The 18378-nt window shown below is 58.9% G+C and overlaps 1 protein-coding gene across 2 annotated transcripts in view; it reads left to right on the top strand.

Annotated features, from left to right (window-relative positions):
* The window catches only part of CTIF (cap binding complex dependent translation initiation factor), a 249542-nt gene that overhangs the window by 156537 nt on the left and 74627 nt on the right, over positions 1–18378 (top strand). The window contains exons 8-9 of one of the 2 annotated variants that reach the window (XM_028524171.2): positions 1799–2285; positions 4609–4908. In XM_028524171.2, the coding sequence (XP_028379972.1) occupies positions 1799–2285; positions 4609–4908 (787 nt within the window). Of the gene's footprint in view, positions 1–1798; positions 2292–4608; positions 4909–18378 lie in introns of both variants that reach the window. The other variant, XM_028524170.2, reaches the window with a different exon arrangement.

The raw sequence follows: 18378 nt of genomic DNA, 5'->3' as shown, positions 1-18378 counted from the left end.
CCAAATTAGTGAAGTTATTGGTGAAAATGAAACACGTGTCTTCTGCTTTACAGGAAAAAACCACAGAGACTTTTTGGCCATCTCAACCTGTATGGGGGAGAGACACATACACAAGGGCCAGACAGCCACAGGGCACCTTGGAACGTATACCCCTGTGGATAAGGGGGGGACCGCTGAAAACAGTGTACTGTAGGTTACCGTTTGTGTGGAAACACAGTGAGCACCACGCACCTGTCTCTCACTTAACGACTAATTTCCCCTGAAAACCCCGCCACTTAGGGAAAGCCGTTCCAAACAAGAAAATGTTTCCATTAATTTTAATGGGAAAATGATATGTTAAAGCCCAACCTAAGGCACCCCCAAATTTTCACAGATACAAAATCATCACATGAACCTTAAACTGAGTTTGTATCAGCAATAATTTGAAAGAAAATAAGTGCAGTTTGTTCATAAAACGCAATGTAAGAAAGGTCTGTTATACTCACCGAAGAGAAGGGTCACAGAGAAGGATGGCGTGGGCCTCAGTTTTTAGAAGATACAGGCTTCTTTCTGCAAACTTCCTTCACTGGCCTTCGAACTTTTGAGGGACTCGTGGTTCTCTTGTTCTCCATTTGCACTTCAAATGATGTCCAATAACGCTGTGAGGATGAAACAGAGATGGAGCACGGGGGGCTTGCCGGGACGGAGGGGCCGCTGTGCGCAAGACCGAAGGGCCGTCAGAATGCCCCCCCTCCCGGCTCGCTTGCCTTTGATCCACTAATTGAAATATTTGGTCTGCGCCATGGTGCACGCCTCAGACTTCTTCCGTGTGATGCGCTCTGCTTGGAAGGTGTTCTGTCAAGTGCACTGGTGCACCTGTCTTTGCCCAGCACCGTCACGCTAAATGTCACCTCTACGTCAGTCAGCTTGGGTGGCCGCAACAATATACCGCAGGCTGGGAGGCCGACACAACCGAAGTTGACCTCCTCTCAGTTCTGGAGGCTGGAGGTCCGGGATCAAGGCGTCGGCGGGTTGGGTCTCTTCTGAGGCCTCTCTCTCCTTGGCTTGCAGGTGGCCTCCTCCTCACTGTGTCCTCCTGTGGCCTGTCTTCTGTGCGGGGGCACGTCTGCCCTAATGTCCCGTCACAGAGACACCAGTGCTGCGGGACTGGGCTCCCCGCCGACGGCTTCATCTGACCTTAATCGTCTTTTTAAAGGCAGCATCTCCAAAAACAGTCCCTTTCCGAGGTTCCAGGGATCAGGGCTTCAACACGTGAATCAGGGTGGGGGAGCGCAATTCAGCTTGTAACAGCTCCATCCAGCATATTTTGTGGTCGGGTTTGGGGGTGAAAATGTCAGTGTGTTGGAAAAAGGTGGTTTGACAAATGATACAGCTTTTCAAGAGCCATGATGGTAGAAAGTCATGACAAGGATAGTTGGTGCCGGATGCAGGCCTGTGTGTATATTTTTGCTGGAATGTGCATCGACTACGTTGAGAAGAGTCACAGAATGGTAACAGTTGCTTCGAGAGGGTGTAACGAGCGGCCGCAGATAAGAGTTAGGAGGCTTCCCTGCGGACTGTGACATTCTAAGTCACGGGCTGACTTAAACCCTCTGTGATCTCAGGGACCTGCTGCCTCGCTCTCTGCTGTCCCCCCAGGCCCGTCCCAGAGCTTGGCCCAGGGGCCGGCGATGTTGAGCAAGGATGTGGGAGGAATGAATAACGAGCGACTCAGTGGGTTCCTCGTGCCGTGTTTGGACGCAGGGACCCTGAGCAGCCCACCCAGTCACCCTCCCTGTCTGTCTCCTTTGGTTTGCAGACGGCAGCAGAGACCTCCAGGAGGGAACAAGCCCCAGCAACACGGTGACCACCAGCCGGGCAGTGCCAAACACAACAGGGACCACCAGAAATCTTACCAGGGGGGCTCGGTGCCCCACCCCTCAGGGAGGCCCACCCATCACGGCTATAGCCAGAACCGGCGCTGGCACCACGGCAACACGAAGCACCCACCCGGCGACAAGGGGGAGGCAGGCGCCCACCGCAATGCCAAAGAGACCGTGGCCATGGAGAGCCCCAAACTTGAGGACGCCCTGGGGGACACCGGCCACACTGGCCTCGAGCTCCCTTGCAGCCCCGACGGCCCGGCCCCAGCGGCCTCTGAGCGGCTGCCTGCGCAGCAGCCGGGAGCCCCAGAGGCCGAGGCAAAGCGTAAAGACAGTATTCTCCCCGAGCGCATCGGGGAGCGGCCCAAAATTACCCTGCTCCAGTCTTCCAAAGACAGGCTGCGGCGGAGGCTGAAAGAAAAGGTACCGGTAATTAAATTTTTGTTGTTACACCAGGGAGGACGGCATGAGGTAGGCACACTGGACGGCGGGCTCGGATTAAGGGACTGGGGAGCCCCGAGGTGGGAAGCAGGAGCCACCACTGTCTCAGGGACCCCTGGCCACCGGAGGGCAGGCCCGTGTCCGGCTTGGCATGAACTCCTCCAGCACATCCTGGCTCCTCACCGTCTGGCCCCTTCAAAGAGGCCAAACAGGCACTTGGTACCAGCCCCCAGCCTGAGACGGGAGGGGAGGAAGAGGCGTGTGCCTGGGGGGGATGGGAGTGTGTAGGGAAGGCTTGACCCGTCCCTCCAGCATTTGCTGGGGTCAGACGCTGCCCTGTTAATGGTAAAGGCCAGTATTTGGGGGAGATAAGAAGGACTGAAGCTTCTCCCAGGGTGAGTACCAGCCAGGCTGTGGTCCCCGCCGGGGCCGAAAGCAAAGGTGAGTCGGGCAGAGCATGAGCAGGCCTCGGCCTCGCCATCCCCTCCCTCATCCCAGCATCCCTGGAGCTCGGTTCACCAATTCAGAAGGAGACACCCCCGAGCCTCCGGAGGAGTGACGGGGATCTGTCCCCGGCAGCCGTGAGCTCAGTGGGCTCCTCTCGCTCCCCTCCCCCGCCAAGCGGGAAGGTAAGGCCACCTTGGAGAGGAACTGCTCCTGAGAAGGGCCTCCCAGGAGTCCTCCTTCTGGGGTTGCGGGGGAGCTCCGAGTGCTGAGCGTCTCCCCGGCCTCACTCCACTGCCTTCTCTCCTCCACTCTTCACCCCAGAGGCCAGGCCCAGGTCCCCCCTCGAGCAGGACAGGCAGGCAGACCTCTTCCCTGATCAAGTCTTGGTGCTGAAATGCTGCTCCTAGCATCCTCCACCCCACCGCTCCCTGGGGGGCCAGCAGCCGTAAGGTCCCCCAGGGAAGCCTCGCCCGTTCCGCTGTGTCCCAAAGCAAGGGGCCTGATGACCAGGGTGCAGTCGTCCCCTGAACAGCAGCTTCTGGGATGGATTGCTACAGCCCAGCCGGGGAGAGAGGACTATTCGCTAAGGTCCCTCCAGGGCTACTGAATCTGACTGCAGTGCCGCCAGCGGGTATAACAGGGGCTTTCGGGTCCAATGAACCGGGCTCCGTCTTCACTCTGCCTTTGACCGGCTTGGTGATGTTGGGCAAGTCACCTAACCGGTCTGCACCTGTCGCCTTGTCTGAGACATGGGTGTGACGGTGCCCACCTTGAGGATAGTATCTGAAGATGAATGTCACCACACGTGTAAAGACCCCCACATGTGGTTATCGTGCCACACACCCCTCTTCCTGCCCGGGGTGCAGACAGCTGGGGAGGGCGCACCTTCTAGCATGACCTCCTCGTGTTACCAGGGAGGAGACTGAGGCCCAGAGTGATACCACTTCCCAAAGCCAGAAGGCGGAGAGCAGGTTCTAGAACCTCCGTCTGGGCCTCCTAGCCCACAGATCTCCTTATTGAGAACAGAAGGGCAAGTGGGGCCCCCCTAATCTTGCCCTCCCTGCTGCCCTCCCCCCCCCCAGCAGGTAGGCCATTCGCACTCTCAGCTACCAGCCTGGTGTGACTGCGTCAGTACTTTTGAGCCTGTCAGCTGCCATTTGCTTCCTCCTCCAGCCTGGCTCTGGTGCGGTGGCCTTGAAACCCCAGGAGGGTGTAGGGCTTTCTGCCTGAAATTTCTCTCCTAGAAATGCCAGTCATTTTAGTGACACATTGGGGGGTTCTTTGGTGTGTAGCGTCCATGGTATGTAGTGTCAGCTTGGCCTGCACAGGACATGAAGCCAGGACCGTGTCCCCAGGGATCCTGACTCCAGAGAACACAGCCGCCCTTGGGCCCTAGGGTCCCGGAGCGACTCCACAGGTGCCTCTGACCAACAGAGCAAGCATTTGGGATGCCATCTTCCTTCCTGACCCAGTCTTCCTGCCCTCGTTCTCTCTTTGTCCTGATTTTGTATTTGTTATCTTGTTTCACCTTTTATAAGCCCTACTAAATCATTTCTGGATTGAGACCTTGGATGGACAGGTAGCCAAACAGAACCAAATGTATGAGAATCCTGGGTAAGAGGTAGAGCTCACTAGGAGGCTCAGCTCAGGAGGCCACAGGACAAGGCAGCAGAGGCCAGCAGAGCTGACCTCGGTGGAGGTCAGCGTTCCCGGAAGGGGTCAGACCCCAGGTTCTAGAAGGTAGGGCTGCGTCCTTCTGGGGGGTGGCAGGCGTCCCTCCATCGGCCACACCCCCGACAGACGCACAGAAACCTCGGCAGCACTCAGGCGCGACCCGGTCTCTCTCCCACGCCCGCAGGACGAAGTGGCGGTGGAGACCACCAGCCCCCAGCAGAACAAGATGGACAAGCTGATCGAGATCCTGAACAGCATGCGGAACAACAGCAGCGACGTGGATGCCAAGCTCACCACCTTCATGGAGGAGGCCCAGAACTCCACCAACTCCGAGGAGATGCTGGGCGAGATCGTCCGCACCATCTACCAGAAGGCCGTGTCCGACCGCAGCTTCGCCTTCACGGCCGCCAAGCTCTGCGACAAGATGGCGCTCTTCATGGTGGAGGGGACCAAGTTCCGGAGCCTGCTCCTCAACATGCTGCAGGTAACCCGACACCGACAGCTGCGCCGCCCCCCTCACCCCCCCCCGCCCCGCCCCCCGCGGGTTATTACTAGAGAGAAGGCTGGGAATTCTGACCACGGTTGAACTTTTCCCAAGTTCCACCCTTGCCCGATTAATTATAGAAAATAAAAAGGCACTCAAGGGGCAAGGGATGAGTGGCCGGATTTACGTGTGTTTGTGTCAGTGCTCCATGGTTACAATGGACCAATATAATTTTATAGGTGCGTCCTGTTTAACCGGCCTTTCCCTCCTTCTATTTCCATGATAAGAGAGCTGGCTCGTGGGCTCACGGGCTGTGCTTTGACCTCTCCCCGTCCGAGCAGACACGAACCTGCTGTGGACTTCTCCCTTCTCTTCCTCCTCCTCCCCAGGGCCAAGCCCTCCCCCGTTACCAGGGAGGAAGCTGAGGTCCCTGGGGGTGGTACCATGGGTTGTATGTAGCTGGTGACTCGACGGGTCTGAGCAGGAGAGGTTGGGTCCGTCTGCCGATGCACTGAGCGTCCTGAAACCCCTTGGGGATAGCAGGAAGGCATGGCCGTTCAATGCAGTCTTACTCCTTGGTGCTTTTCCCCTCAGGCCCCCCACCCTCCGAGAGCCTGGCCCTGCTCCTCCTCCTTTCCACCGTGGGTGGCAGGGCCAGCGGCGGTTTCACTGGTGTGTGTGTATGTGTCGTAGGCAGGCGTGGGCTTGGGCACCGAGACTGAGCCCGGCGCAGTTTCGTCTTGTGAGTGAGGAGCTGGGGGGCTGATACCTGCTTGTCTGTCATGTCACGGGTAGTAGCAGGTGAACTGCTGGCCCCAGAACTGGTGGCATCAGGGGTAGGTAGCAGGTGGCACGGCATGGCCTTGGGACTGTCCTCGAAGACTCTTGACTGGAGAAAATCAGCTCTGCTTTGACTTTGGACATTAGACTGACTGAGACACGAGTTGAGTTCCTGTCCAGGGAGAGTAAACAGCAGCTTGGAAGGTCTGAAAGCGAGACCTGGGAGAGACAGACTGCCTGCAGGTCTGTCTTAACCAGGGCGACCGTACAGGAGGTTGTCTGAACCGTGGCACTTCTGAGAGCCAGAGACCTCTACTCGTGATTACACCCAGACACCAGGTGCAAGCCAGGACAGATGGTCGCCCTCGTCACAAGCACCTGGGTCATGGGCTGCTGTCTTTTCCCTGAGAACAGGGAGGAAGCCGCGCCACCCCCCACCCCACCCCCGACATGCTGCCCGCAGGGTTCCATCCCTGCCCTCCTCTCCTGTCCCCGGGAGCCTGCTCACTGCAACCTGAGCCCTCGCTGGCCAGCCTGGGCTATGTCTCTCCAGCCCCAGGCCCCGATCAGGTTTCCATTCCTGGATCGCCAGTGCTCCCCTGGTGACGAATTCCCGCATTACCTGAGGGATTTGCACGTTGGGCATGTTCCTCGCGGGCCGGAATGTCCTGGGAGAGGGTGGAGGGTGACGGTGGGGGGCAGCCTGTCTGCCACGTACCGCCAGGCATGGGGGAGTCGGGAGGGGCCGAGTCTCTGGTCTGGACTTTTGTCCTCTCTTGAGAAGAGCCAGGATAGGCCAGGTTTTCTAGACAATGGCTTCCAGGGCGTGTGGTGGACAGACACACAGGGCCCAGGGGGACGCACCCAGCGGGGAAGGACAGCCGACCTCAGGGGCCACCCAAGGTCCTGCCCAGGTTGGGCATTTCTTCCAGTGACCTGTGGTGCGAGCGGCCTCGCCCACAGTGCCCAGCAGAGCGTCAATCCTGGCAAATGCTCACCCACAAAAGGGGCTCCCTGCCCCCTCCATCAGTCACAAGGCAGGCTGGCCAAGGAGGGCAGGAAGGGGGCCTGTTCGGCCGCGCTGAACCCAGCAAAGTCCTCTTTATAATCCCCAGCTGATAACTTCCAAGGAATTACTGTCCTGGGAGACCCCGTTTGGAAAGCACCAGAAGAGGGAGAAAGGACTGGGTCAGAAGCTGGGAAACAGGTTCCCCACCCGATTCACACCATCCCCGGGAGCTCGGCCTCCGGGGCTTTCACTGGGGAAGCATTCGGCTGCTGACTCTCAGCCTTGGCCCTTGGCATTCTATGCTGCTGGAGCCGAGCTGGGACACGTGAGCCTTGTCCTTTCCCACTCTCCCCAGGACCCGCCGCTGGCACGAAGCAATCCTGGGTCTCCCTAGTCCTCAGAAACCCACTTGCAGCATATTGTGGCTCAGCGGTAGGTTTGTCAACCCTCCCGGTGCCGCCTGGTCTCCGGGGCCGACGAGGGCTGTCACTCCCACCTCCGCCGTTTGCCTGGGTAGAGCATTTGTGGGTCAGGTATTTAGAAGTCTAAACATCCCCCTTAAGGCTCACGCTTCCCCTCTTCACCACCTGCAGCCCTGGCTTTCGTGTCACTGAGGAGCGAGCCCCTTGAAGGGCATAACCAGGGGGCTTGAACCGGGCACTCAGGCCTCCTGGGTCGCTCGCTGCTCAAGGCCCTTTCGGCTCCCAGGGAAGGCAGGCTGGGTGTGCTGGCGTGAGGCTGACCTCACAGACCCCCTGCTTGTCGGGCCCACTGGAAGCCAACACCCTGTCGGATCGGGCCTCCCTGGGCCCCGCTGTCCCCTCTGCAGCTCAGGAAGTGAAGTGGCCAGTCAGAGTAGGCTTTCCAGGCAGTGTAGTTCACGGCCACCCCCGCCCCAGACTCACACGGCACAAGAGAAGAGCGGGGCTCCTCAAACCCCCCTTCCCTCTCACACCCATGGGGCTGCCCTTTTCCACCCACGTTTGCTTTCTGGCAAATCCGATGTGTGTCTCTTTGCTGGCGGGCAGTCCTGGGTCAAGCCCCCAGAGCCCTGACCCGCCTTTCTCCCTCTGGGGTTCATGCTCAGCTCCGTCCACCCAGGCCCACTGCCACCGGCTCCCCAGTCAGCCCCTGGTGCAGTCCGGTGGCCTCTGCGATGCCCCTCACGTGGCCTGCCTCCACACGCAAGTCCCGAGACCCAGCTTAACGACCAGCGCTGGCTGCGAAGCACCCGGGGTGTGAAGTCCCCTCGGGGCGCGGCTCCCGCAGCTGTCTTCGGGTGTCGTCCTCCTTGGCCAACCTCGTGCTGGCCGGGGCTTCCGCAGTGGGGACCAGCGGCACCAGGGGAGAGGGGTGGGCCCTGACAAAGTGGGCAGCAGTGTGAGGGCCGCCTGCTGAGTTGAGAAACAGCCCCCATGAGAGAGAAACGCCCCCTGGGGAGGTCAGAGGACCTTTGACCCTTCCCAGCCGGACTTAGCCTGTTATCCCAAGGAACCCAGAAGCTCCGCCCTCGTGAGCTTTGGTGAAGCCAGAGACCCTGGGGTCTCTCCGTGGGCCCTGTCACCCGTCCCACTGCTCAAAAGTGGTCTTTCTGCCTGAGATGCGGTCCTTTCCTTTGTGGTGTTTTTAGAAGTAAAATTCTGCTCACCAACATTTCTTAAATGCCTGCTGTGTGCCAGCCAAGCCTGTACATTTCATCAGCTTCTCAGCGGGAATGTGCGTACAAACCGCATGGGGTTTTACTTAAATGCAGATTCTGACCCGGTAGGTCTGGGTGGAACCGAGAGCCTGCGTCTCTAACAAGCGCCCAGACGACGCTGGTGCGGCTGGCCCACAACAAGGCGTCGGAGAGCTGTAGGTGATGGGTCAGTTTCAGAGGTGCGCCACCTGAGGCACCGTCTTTTGTCGGTGCGATTGTCAGAAGTGGGGGTCCAGCCTGGGGAGATGGAGTTCCAGCCACGGGGTTTTCCTCGGCCCCTGAATGGGTCCTCAGCCTGGCCACCCATCAGACTCACGCGGGGAGGACCTTCGGAAACACGCCGGCAGGGGCCCCACCCCAGACCACCGCACTGCATTAGACTCTCCAGGATGGGCCTGTGTGTCCCTTTTTAAAGAGGTCCCCAGGCGACTCCACGGTGCAGCCGGTCGGCACCACTGTTAGGAAGGTTCCCCAGGATGCCCTGACTGTGCACCGTCGTCCCTTGTGTACCAGCTGGCCCTGCCTGCCACCCCATAAACAAGTCAAGAAATGGGTACCAGGTACTGGACTCTGCTGAGAGACGTGGAGGAGCGGGTAGGAGAGCACCGAAGCAGGAGACATGGGCGGCCGAGGCATCCCTCCGCCCTGCCCGGCCTCAGTCTCCCCTCTGTGCAGTGAGGAAGCGTGTCCGGACCATCCCAGGGCCCTTTGTCATTCTCCTCCCCATTGTTCCGAGGCTCCCAGTGAACCAGGCAGGAGGCCGGAAAGCCGCCTCTCGTCTCCCACTGACGCCCTGCCCCTCTGTCCTTGGCCCCTCTCCCATGACTGTTCCCTTTCTCTTGGCCTCACGGATTTGTCGGAGCCGCCATCTTGCGTTTTAGGGAAAGGGCCTCCCTCTCAACCCACATGACCAGGCTGTGCCAGAGGCCAGGCCCCCCAGGTAAAGCTGGGGAGGGGATGCCCGTCCCTGCCCAGACCGCCTCACCCCACTCCTCCCCACCCGGCGCCCGGCTTCTTCACATTGGCGGAGCCCCACACCCGCTAGAATGTGTGGCTCAGTGATTTCAGACCGCCTGGAGAATGGGGGCTGCCCAGGGCCCCGGGTTCTAGAAATCGCCAAAACTCTGCCTTGATCCTCACCGGGCAAGCATGGGGTGATACTGGGGAGGGGCGCTCTGGTTTCATGGCGAGGGGAAGAATGAGTGTGCCTCTTTTTATGGGACATTTGGAATGACAGGAATTGGAGGCCTGAGTCCCCTCCGCCCAGCACGGCCCTGTCACCACCCCAGGCCTTCCACTTGGGCTCGGGGAGCGCTCCTTTGCGGAACTATGCTTGGGTAGTACAAGTTCAAGCCCTCCTCTGCTGAAATGTGTGTGCCCTGTTTAGCCAAGAGGTGTCTGCATCTGAGCTATGCAGAGCAAAGTATTATTAGAGCAGGCATCAGTGCATCTGTAACTGAACCCAACTCTCCCTAGCAACCGTTGCCAACAACACCTCTAACAGAAGGATGCAATACCTTTTTTTGAAAGAAAGAAAAAAAAAAAAGCACATCTCAACCGAGCCGTAAACATAGCAGGGCTGTTGTGAAAAGACAACGCAAAATCAGAATCGGAAATATGACCAGACTTCAAAATAAACTGCTGTCTGCCAGCGACTTGTAGAAGACACAGCCTCTGCAAAAACCGCCCTCGGGCTAGAGGCGGATGAACTCTTCAAGTTTCTTTCGAGCTGGGTCACCATTAAGCCTTGCACCTGGGGCTTTTGATATACAGGAACTCGATCGAGTGGTGACAAGGGCTTCGTGGGGTCTCTGTGGGGTCTCCGGGAATGATTTTACCTGTGAGTTTTCGTGCCAGCAGGGGCACTCAAGATTTTCTAGTCTCGCTGCTCCTATCGATACATCAGGATATAAGATACTTTGTCAGGGCTGGTACGATGCCTCGGACCCTCTCCTGGTGCCACGTTGGCCAGCTTGAGCAAAGGACCAGGCCAGCCCTCTAACTCCAGTCACTAGGGGGCGCCTCCTCTCCTCCTGGCTACGTCAAGGTCTCAGGAAGATCAAAGCCTTCCCCTGCACCTAAAGTGCAGCCTTCTGGACCCCGCCGTTCACAGAGGAAGGGAGAAAAGGGACTAACCTTGGTTCTTGGAGTTCTGAGCAGCTCTTAGCTATCAACTCCTCAAGGGCAGGAATCCTGGCTGAGTTATCACAGGTTCCCCAGCCCCTGGCACCGTGACTTAGACATAATAGGTGCTCACTTAAGTGCCCAGGCGAGGGAGGGGTGGAGCCCTCAGTCAGGTACCGGTGCTTCCGGGTGTGTGGTGGGTGTCTCAACTCTCCTGAGCACCTTCGTCACTGGGAACGAGGGGCTTCTCTCCCCAAGGTGGGTTCCAGGGCAGAAGTCCTTCCCCACGTTCACGGACAAGGAAGGCTGTTCCATCAGACTACAAGCCACACCCAAAGTGAGGGGGCTGAATGGGGGGGTCATTCCAGCCCCCAAGCTCCGGGCTCCCATGCCACGCTACCCCTCACATAGCTTATGAGGGCCAGCAGCTTGGGAAAATCAAGAATCTGCCTCATGAAGCTGTGAGTGGGGATTTTGAACTCCACCCATCTAGAATAATTGCAGGGCATTCGCAGTGGTCCCCAAGTCTCTGGACTTTCTGGGCCAGGGGAGGGCAGAGAGTGTCTCAGGAAGCACCTTCATGTCCCCACTTGCTTTACCCAGATGAACCCCACAGCTGTCAGTGCCAGGGCTCGGCTCTCCCCCGCACACCCTACCCCCCGCTCCGACCTCCTCCCTCGCTTCTGCACGCCCACTGCTGAGCCGACGTGCACTCCAGGCATGTAAACTAATTTTACTGTTGGCCCAAGCCGGGCATACCCGAGGATAGAAGCACATTGTTCTGTTCATTCCGGAGCCCAAGCAAAGCCCTGGGCCGGACCCACCCCCAGCTCCCTCCACTCTCGCTGGAACTCAGCAGGGTGAGGCGAAGGGCCGGTGGGCAAGAGCTTCCCTTGTGGGCAGATGGAGGAGGGGAATTTCAGAGGCCCACCAAGAGTCTCTTTAGAAAAAAAAAAAGGCTGCTCCACCTGCTGGCTGGCATCTGAGCATCCTTCGAGTTGTCCATGCCCAGGCTGAAGGCTGTGTCCTGCAAAGGCCACGCAGAGCCGGCACGCACGTTCCCCCAGGGTGGGCACCGCAGGCTTGCCTCACCTGTCACGGAGACCGGTCGTCACCAGAGTCCGGCAGGTGCGGCTGGGCAGATGCGGAAAGCCAATGCCCGCTGGCACCGAGGCCCTTAGCCCACCTTGCCAGAGCCGCGGAGGGTGGGAGTCCGGTGTCTCCTCGCCAAGCCTGTTGCCCACACTTGCTTTGGCATCAGTGAGTTTTACCTTCTTTCTCCCAACCCTCATTTCTTTCTCAGCAAACACTCACTGAGCAGCTGCTGTACACCGCACACGGGGCAGAGCCTGTGCAGGTGTCGTCTCTGTTCATCTGCCCACCCCTCCACCTTCTGCCAGTCCATGCAGGTGTGGGCGCTGTCCCGAGTCTAGGTGTCCCCTGCAAGGGCCCAGCTGGAGTGTCCCGGAGTGAGTGTTCGGACCCGCTTTCCCCGACTGTTCAGTTTAGGGCTGGGGGCATGGAGGCGAGGCCGTGGCGGCTTCTGAAAGTGCTGGATCTGAAGTCCCCTCTGAAACTGGGAGATGTTCAGTGGGACAGAATCAGCCTGTGACTTGATGGGGGGGGGGGGGGGGTGCATTTTCATTTTTTAACCTGAAAAAAAGCAGAAGAAAGAAAATGATCAGTGACTCTCAGTCAGTCCCAGAAGGAGCCCAGGACAGCAGCCTGCCTGCCAGTCAAGCTTTTCTTTTCCAAAACTGTCCCTGTCATCTTTGCGTCCCCGCACTGTGCCAGCACCTAGTAGGTATTTGGCAGGCAGCAGAGGGCCGGTTCCAGAAGCCTCCGTTCAGTGGGACCGGGGTGGGCGGTCACCTCAGTGGCAGGAGGGAGCGAACAGAGCCACGTTCTGTTCCCTCCCATATCTGGGCCAGGGAGCTTTACCCGGGTCAGGAATGGTTTCACCGTCCCCCGTGTCCCTTACCAGGTTGTGTCCTCTTCCCTGCACACCCTTACCCCCCACACCGGCTTCATTTTTCCTGCTAAATCCCCTGATAGAACTTGGCCGGGCGCTTCCCTGTCTGAAGCTGCCACGCCGAGGCAGGCCTGCAGATAAGTGGGTTATCGGAGAAGGCCAGCTCGGGTGTCCCGGGCCCCAGAGGGTCACCCCTGGCTGGCTGGCAGCTCACCCCCAGCACCTCCTCCTCCCCAGAGCCAGGCCTGCAGGAGACAGCAGATCCTTTCCCGCAACCCAGAGAGCGGCCGGCCCCCAGCCGCCGGGGGGAATCTGAGCTATGCTAAGCCGCTCCAGATCGCAGCATCGCTGCCCTGCCCGGGCACGGCCGGCCCAGACAGGGCGCCTCTACCTGCCGCGGCCGCCACTGGAAAGCTGGCACCACCTGGGCTGATGGAAAAAATCTCCCTGCGGGTTATGTAACTGCTCTCCGCCCTGTCCCTGGCTTCCCAGGGAGGCTCCCAGCCGCCACCAAGGGAGAGTGGGGGACCATGGCCAAGGAGGGGATGGCAGAGGGTCATTCTTCCACAGGGAAATCTGGAGTGATTGCCCGAGGTCCTCAAGGCCCCAAGGAGACTGAAGTGTCCCCTGCACACACTCTGTGGGTCTGGGAGGCCTGCCCGAGCTGCACAGCCCAGCAGAGGAGGAGGGCGTGGCTGGGGGCCAGACCTGGAAGGAGGTGTTAAAAAGGAGAGTGAAGGGCAGTTGTTGGTTGTTGGGTTGGGTGGGTTTGTTTGTTTGTTTGTTTGTTTGTTGTGGGGGGGGTAGATTGTGGTAAATATAAAATTTGTACTGTTAACCATTTGGAAGTGCATGACGCAGCAGCACCAAGTACAACCACCGTCTGCCCCCAGGACCCTCTCCTTGTTCTGTGGCGATGGGATGATGGTTCCCAGCCCCCCAACACCCTCCACTCGGCCTTCTGTCCCCGTGACTTTGCACATGCTGTGCACACCACCCATGAGGAGAATCACACCATAGTTGTCTGTTCTTGTCTGGTCTATTTCACTTAGCATAATGCCCTCGAGGTTCATCCGTGTGTCAGAATTTCCTTCCCTTTCAGGGCTGAGTAATATTCCATCATGCAGCTATACCACATCATGTTTATGCACTCGTCCATCGTTGATGGGCACTTGGGTGGTTTCTACCTTTTGGCTGCTGTGAATAAGGCTGCTCTGAACATTCAAATTCAGGTGTTTGTTGGAGCCCTTGCATTCCGCTCTTTTTGGATACAGAGCTAGAAGTGGAATTGCTGAATCATATGGGAATCGTTTAGCTTTTTAGGGACTGCCAGAGTTTCCCAAGTGGGGGGAAATACAATGAACCAAGACCCAAAGAAATTATGCAGGTGAAAGACAGTGGGGGCGCTGCGTCGGCTGGGGTCGAGGGTGCAAGTGGGGCGGCAGAGACAATCGGTAAGGTGGAGCCGGTAGGAACCCGAGAGGCAAAGGGGTTTGGGCTTTAGGAGGTAGGACTGTGAGCTGTTGTTGGTTGATGAGCTGTAGCATGCCAAGATTCATTAGAAATCATAGAACCGTCTAGACCTAAAGGAAGACTCTCCAGATTATCCATCCAGCCCCTTCCTGTCATAGACGAGAGACCACAGACCCAGAGGGGCTCACAGGAGCCTTGCTTCGGGAAGACATGCACCCAGTGTGATGAGCAATAGGATGCTCTGCTTGGAAATCTCTTACATTAGAGAATCGGGGGCTTTAGGTGACCACAGTCGTCTCTTTTGCAAAGGGAGCGCGGAGATTCAAGCCTGCCCCTCCCGGCTCTCAGCTGCCCTGGCAGGCCTCCTTGCCCACCCTCCTCTCAGGGGCCTGCTCCCGGCCTTGGTGCTGGAACAGCAGAGATCCAGCCCCCGCCCCACGGTGCAGAGGCTGGGAGCAGGGGGGTGCCTACCACGGGAGTGTGGGCCAGTGTGGGGCATTGGGCGTGTCCCTCTCCCCCTGTTTTCCTTCCTTTGGCAAGTGCCATGGTGGGCTCCAAGCGTTCTTAGAAGGATAGGGTCAGCAGGTAATTTTGAACTGGAAGTCCATGTTCAAAGACGAGCAGACTTCCCAGGCAAGGACACACGGCCTGTGTTCCGGATTGGGCACCAGGCTTGTGGCCTACTGGGCACCCGTGGGGAGGATGAACAGGACTCTGCCCAGCGTGTCCCCGCCACCTCTGCCCCTGATTAGCTGCTCCCCAGCTCCGGTGGCACACCTCCCCCTGACCTTCATTCAGCCACCTCTCCCTGCATTGGCTGTGTGTGTGGGTGCCTGGCGTGACGAGGGTGACTTACCAGGAAGTTCGTGAGCAGGGGGTTATGGCAGAGAGGGCTGGGGACGTGGGAAAAGGGTGACAGAACTATTTAAACGCCCAGCAAAAATGCTGCACTTGTCTTGAACTCACTGTTTTCAAGGCGGCTGGGTCCATCTGCCCTCGATAAATGAGGCTCCTTTAAGTGGACAGAGGACCCCGCAGCTCCCGGGCCAGTCGGTGGACACTGTGTGAACACCCTGCGCTGACACTGGACTATGAAGCACGGCTAGACCAAGTGACCTCTAGGGTCACCTTCCAACCCAGGAACTCTTGAAGCAACCTCAGAATCGTCAGTATAGGGGACCTGGCCTCAGAACCCGAAGTTCCGACTCAGGGCTCCCTGCTTACCCACAGAGACTCCGTCCCCTGCTGCCTCGTGCCCCCAAGTTCTGAGTCTTCGGGAGGGAGCGGTCGCAGCCCCTCACTGCCTCATCTCGACCTCAGCTCCACCTGCAGGGACCGCCTTCGCTTACCCCTTCGGTGGCCCTTCCAGATCCCAGTTCACAGGGCGGGGAGGAAGCTTCAGGCCACTTTGAAGCATGGGACAGACAAGCTCAGGCAAGAGCTGTCCCCTCCTGGGATGGCCCCTCGGCCGCCCCCACAGAGAAGCCCCGTGCCCTCCACATCGTCCCACTCTCGACAGTGCCCCACCAGGACCGTGGTCACAGCAGCCAAGTTGCGTCACTGTGCGTGTGCACTTCCGGAACTTTGCACCCAGACCCACGAAGCAGAGAGGGCCCACCGTCCTCACCCACCCCACCCCCCCACGGGCCGAACCACACGAGGGAGCAGCTTCGGTGGTGCTCAGGGATGGCCGGGCTCCAGCTGAAGCTTAGGGGCGTCTATCTATAGTTGGAGTGAGCGCGTCCTGGAGCAGCTGCCTGCAAGTCGGAGCGCCGCACGTCAGACTCACGCTCACCACTGAGCCCATCGGGCGGCAGCCGTCACATTACTCTGGGTGTTAAAACAAGTTTGATTAGCGGAGTGATTTCTCTAACGGGGGTTGGAAGCAGAGTCGCCTGGAATTCAGCCTGCAGGCCACAGAGGCTTCCTCTTAATGACCTACTGCCATGTGGCATAAGAAATCACTGACATAGCCCGGAGTCTGACACCTACCTTCTAGCGCTAGTGCTGGCACCAGTCAGTGGTGGCTCTGGGCAGATGCAGCAGTCTGGCTACCCTCGACATACTCGTTCATTACATGGAGCCGTAATACCTGTCTCCTGCACCTGCATATCCCACAGACATACTCATTAAAATCCACTGAAACGCATCTCATTTTGTCTGTGCCTCTTAGGGCTCCTCCTCCGAGAGGAACTCCTGGATTTCATAAAAGCGTGTTTTTCCTTTCACTCTTGATACATCTCCTGCATTCAAGGTTCCTAAGAGACGCCCCACACAGTGTGACCCTCCACAAGCCCAGCGTGTGCCAGGACTTGGACTTTGGATGCAGTGTTCTGGATAGCCCTGGGGTTCAGCCAGAGCTAGCATGGGGCCCGGGACTGGCATTGAGCGCCCCCCCCCCCCCCCGGGCTCCCTGTGCTTGGCACTGTTGAACCCCAGTGAGCGGGGTGACTGGCCTCTGTCAGATACTTTGAGGCCTGCCGGTGGGGCGAGGCCCTGTCAGTCAGAGAACAGTTAGTTTAGGAGAGTTGGAGGAGGGGCATGCCCTGTAAGCGCTGGCACCTGAGAAAGGCTTCCTGGAGGAGGAGGCAGCACGAAGGAAGAGAGAGAATTTTGGTGGGTAGGAAAGCAGGAGGAAGAAGGAAAAGCAAAGGCTTTTGGGTGGGAGGGGCCTGAGCCCAGGGCTGCCGTAGTGCAGGAGAGCAGGTGCCAGCCTGCCTGGGGGTGTCCGGCAGTGGTGACAGCAGCAGCAGCAGCAGCAGCAGGCCCCACAGGGTCAGCAAGCCCCAGCCTGAGGCCGCCCAGCCAGACAGTAACCCCCCGCCAGCTCACCAGAACCACAGTGGATCATTCATGGGCCGGCTCTTGCTTCTCACCATTTCAGGCCAAGACTGTTCTAATCCAAAACTAAAACTCCTCTCTTAAGAGTAACCAGCTCCCTGCCACCCTTGGGCCTGGGGCAGGAGGCAGGGAGGGCCACCACATTTGGGCCCCTGGCCAGCCTGTGGGGGACTCTGGACGCCAGGGTTTCACTGAGGCAGATGGTGGGAGACCCCCCCCACCTCCCCACCTCCCCACATCCTCTCTGACCAGTCTGCACCCTCAAAGGCGAGGGTAAGCTTCTAGGTGCCCACCTCGTGTGGCCCCCTCAGCCCCTCTGTGGATCTGCTGCTCCCAAGAGCCACGTGGAGGTGAGTGTCCACAGACACACATGCGTGCTGATGCCGTCTTACTGCCCTTTCTCCTGCAGCCGCCAGTCAGCCCCCAGGAACCAGAGGCAGGGCTGCACGTGCTGCTGGGGCAGCATCCTGCTGTCTCCTCCCCCTCCTCTGCAGGAGTCCTCCTCTCCTCCCCCAGCGCATAGTTTCTGGTAGAGAAGGAGACAGACAGTCTGAAGCGGCCAGCATCTCGCCCAGCTCCACCCACTCCGTTCTCGGTGTCCTCACTTGTGGGCGAGGGTGGCCAGGGTCGGTCTCCCCACTGGGCGGCAGGGCTCACGGAGCCTTCCGTTCTGCTCTCACAGCCCCTCGGGTGCCTTGGGCTGAGAGGGTTGTGTGGGGGTCCGGGACTGGGGAGAGCTGGGACACATTTCGGGGGAGATTGGGGCAGGAAGAGAGGAGGGGGAGCTGCTCAGCAGTGGAGGGGAGTTAACAGTGGAGAAGGAGACGCCCGGGGCTACAGTGAGGCCTGGCGTCTAGCTCAGCCCTGCCTTTCTCTAACTGGCTGACCTGGGGCCAGGCCGTCCCTCCTTCTGGTGGTTTCCCTGCCCATAAAGTAAGAAGTGGTTTCAGTGATCTCTTCTTGCTCTTTGTCTGCTGCTCTGAGCAGGCGTGCTTGCCTGTTAGTTACCTGCTGCTGGCTGGTGCTCAGGGTGACCGATGAGAAGCAGACCCCATCTCAGACTCTCCCCGCCTGGGGGCGTCTGCCATCCCCGCCGCTCCTCCCCACCCTCCCGGCCAGTACCTACCTGCGGGCAGCGTGGCCTGCAGGGGGTGCCAGCGCTCAAGGCTGGCCTCACCTGCCTGCAGGCCCTTCCAGTCCAACCCAAAATCCTGGTATCCTGGGGGCTGACCACAGGGAAGATTTAAGCCTCATGATTGTTGGCTGTGCCACAAAGCCACCCCCTAGCGTGTGCAAATTCCAGTCCCTGGGGACCCCAGCCCTGAGTCCAGAAACCTGAGTTTGGGGGTGCCTTCCTGACCTCCAGGGCAGACCAGCATGCACCCATTCCCCAGTGTCTGGGCTTCCTGCCTGGTGTCTGGCCAGGGGCACGGTTACCTCTCCCCCTCATTCAGCAGGCACTCACAAGGCATTTATTGGGCGCCCACTGTGTGCACACACTGTGTACCCTAAGTACCTGCTAGACTTTGTGAGGTGGGTGCTAATAGTCCTACACATGAGTAAAGAAAGTTC

The sequence above is a fragment of the Phyllostomus discolor genome, chromosome 9 (assembly GCF_004126475.2).
Source record: "Phyllostomus discolor isolate MPI-MPIP mPhyDis1 chromosome 9, mPhyDis1.pri.v3, whole genome shotgun sequence".
In the NCBI taxonomy this organism is placed as follows: Eukaryota; Metazoa; Chordata; class Mammalia; order Chiroptera; family Phyllostomidae; genus Phyllostomus; species Phyllostomus discolor.
The sequence above is the reverse complement of the archived record's forward strand: the minus strand, read 5'-3'. Positions and strand labels throughout refer to the sequence as shown.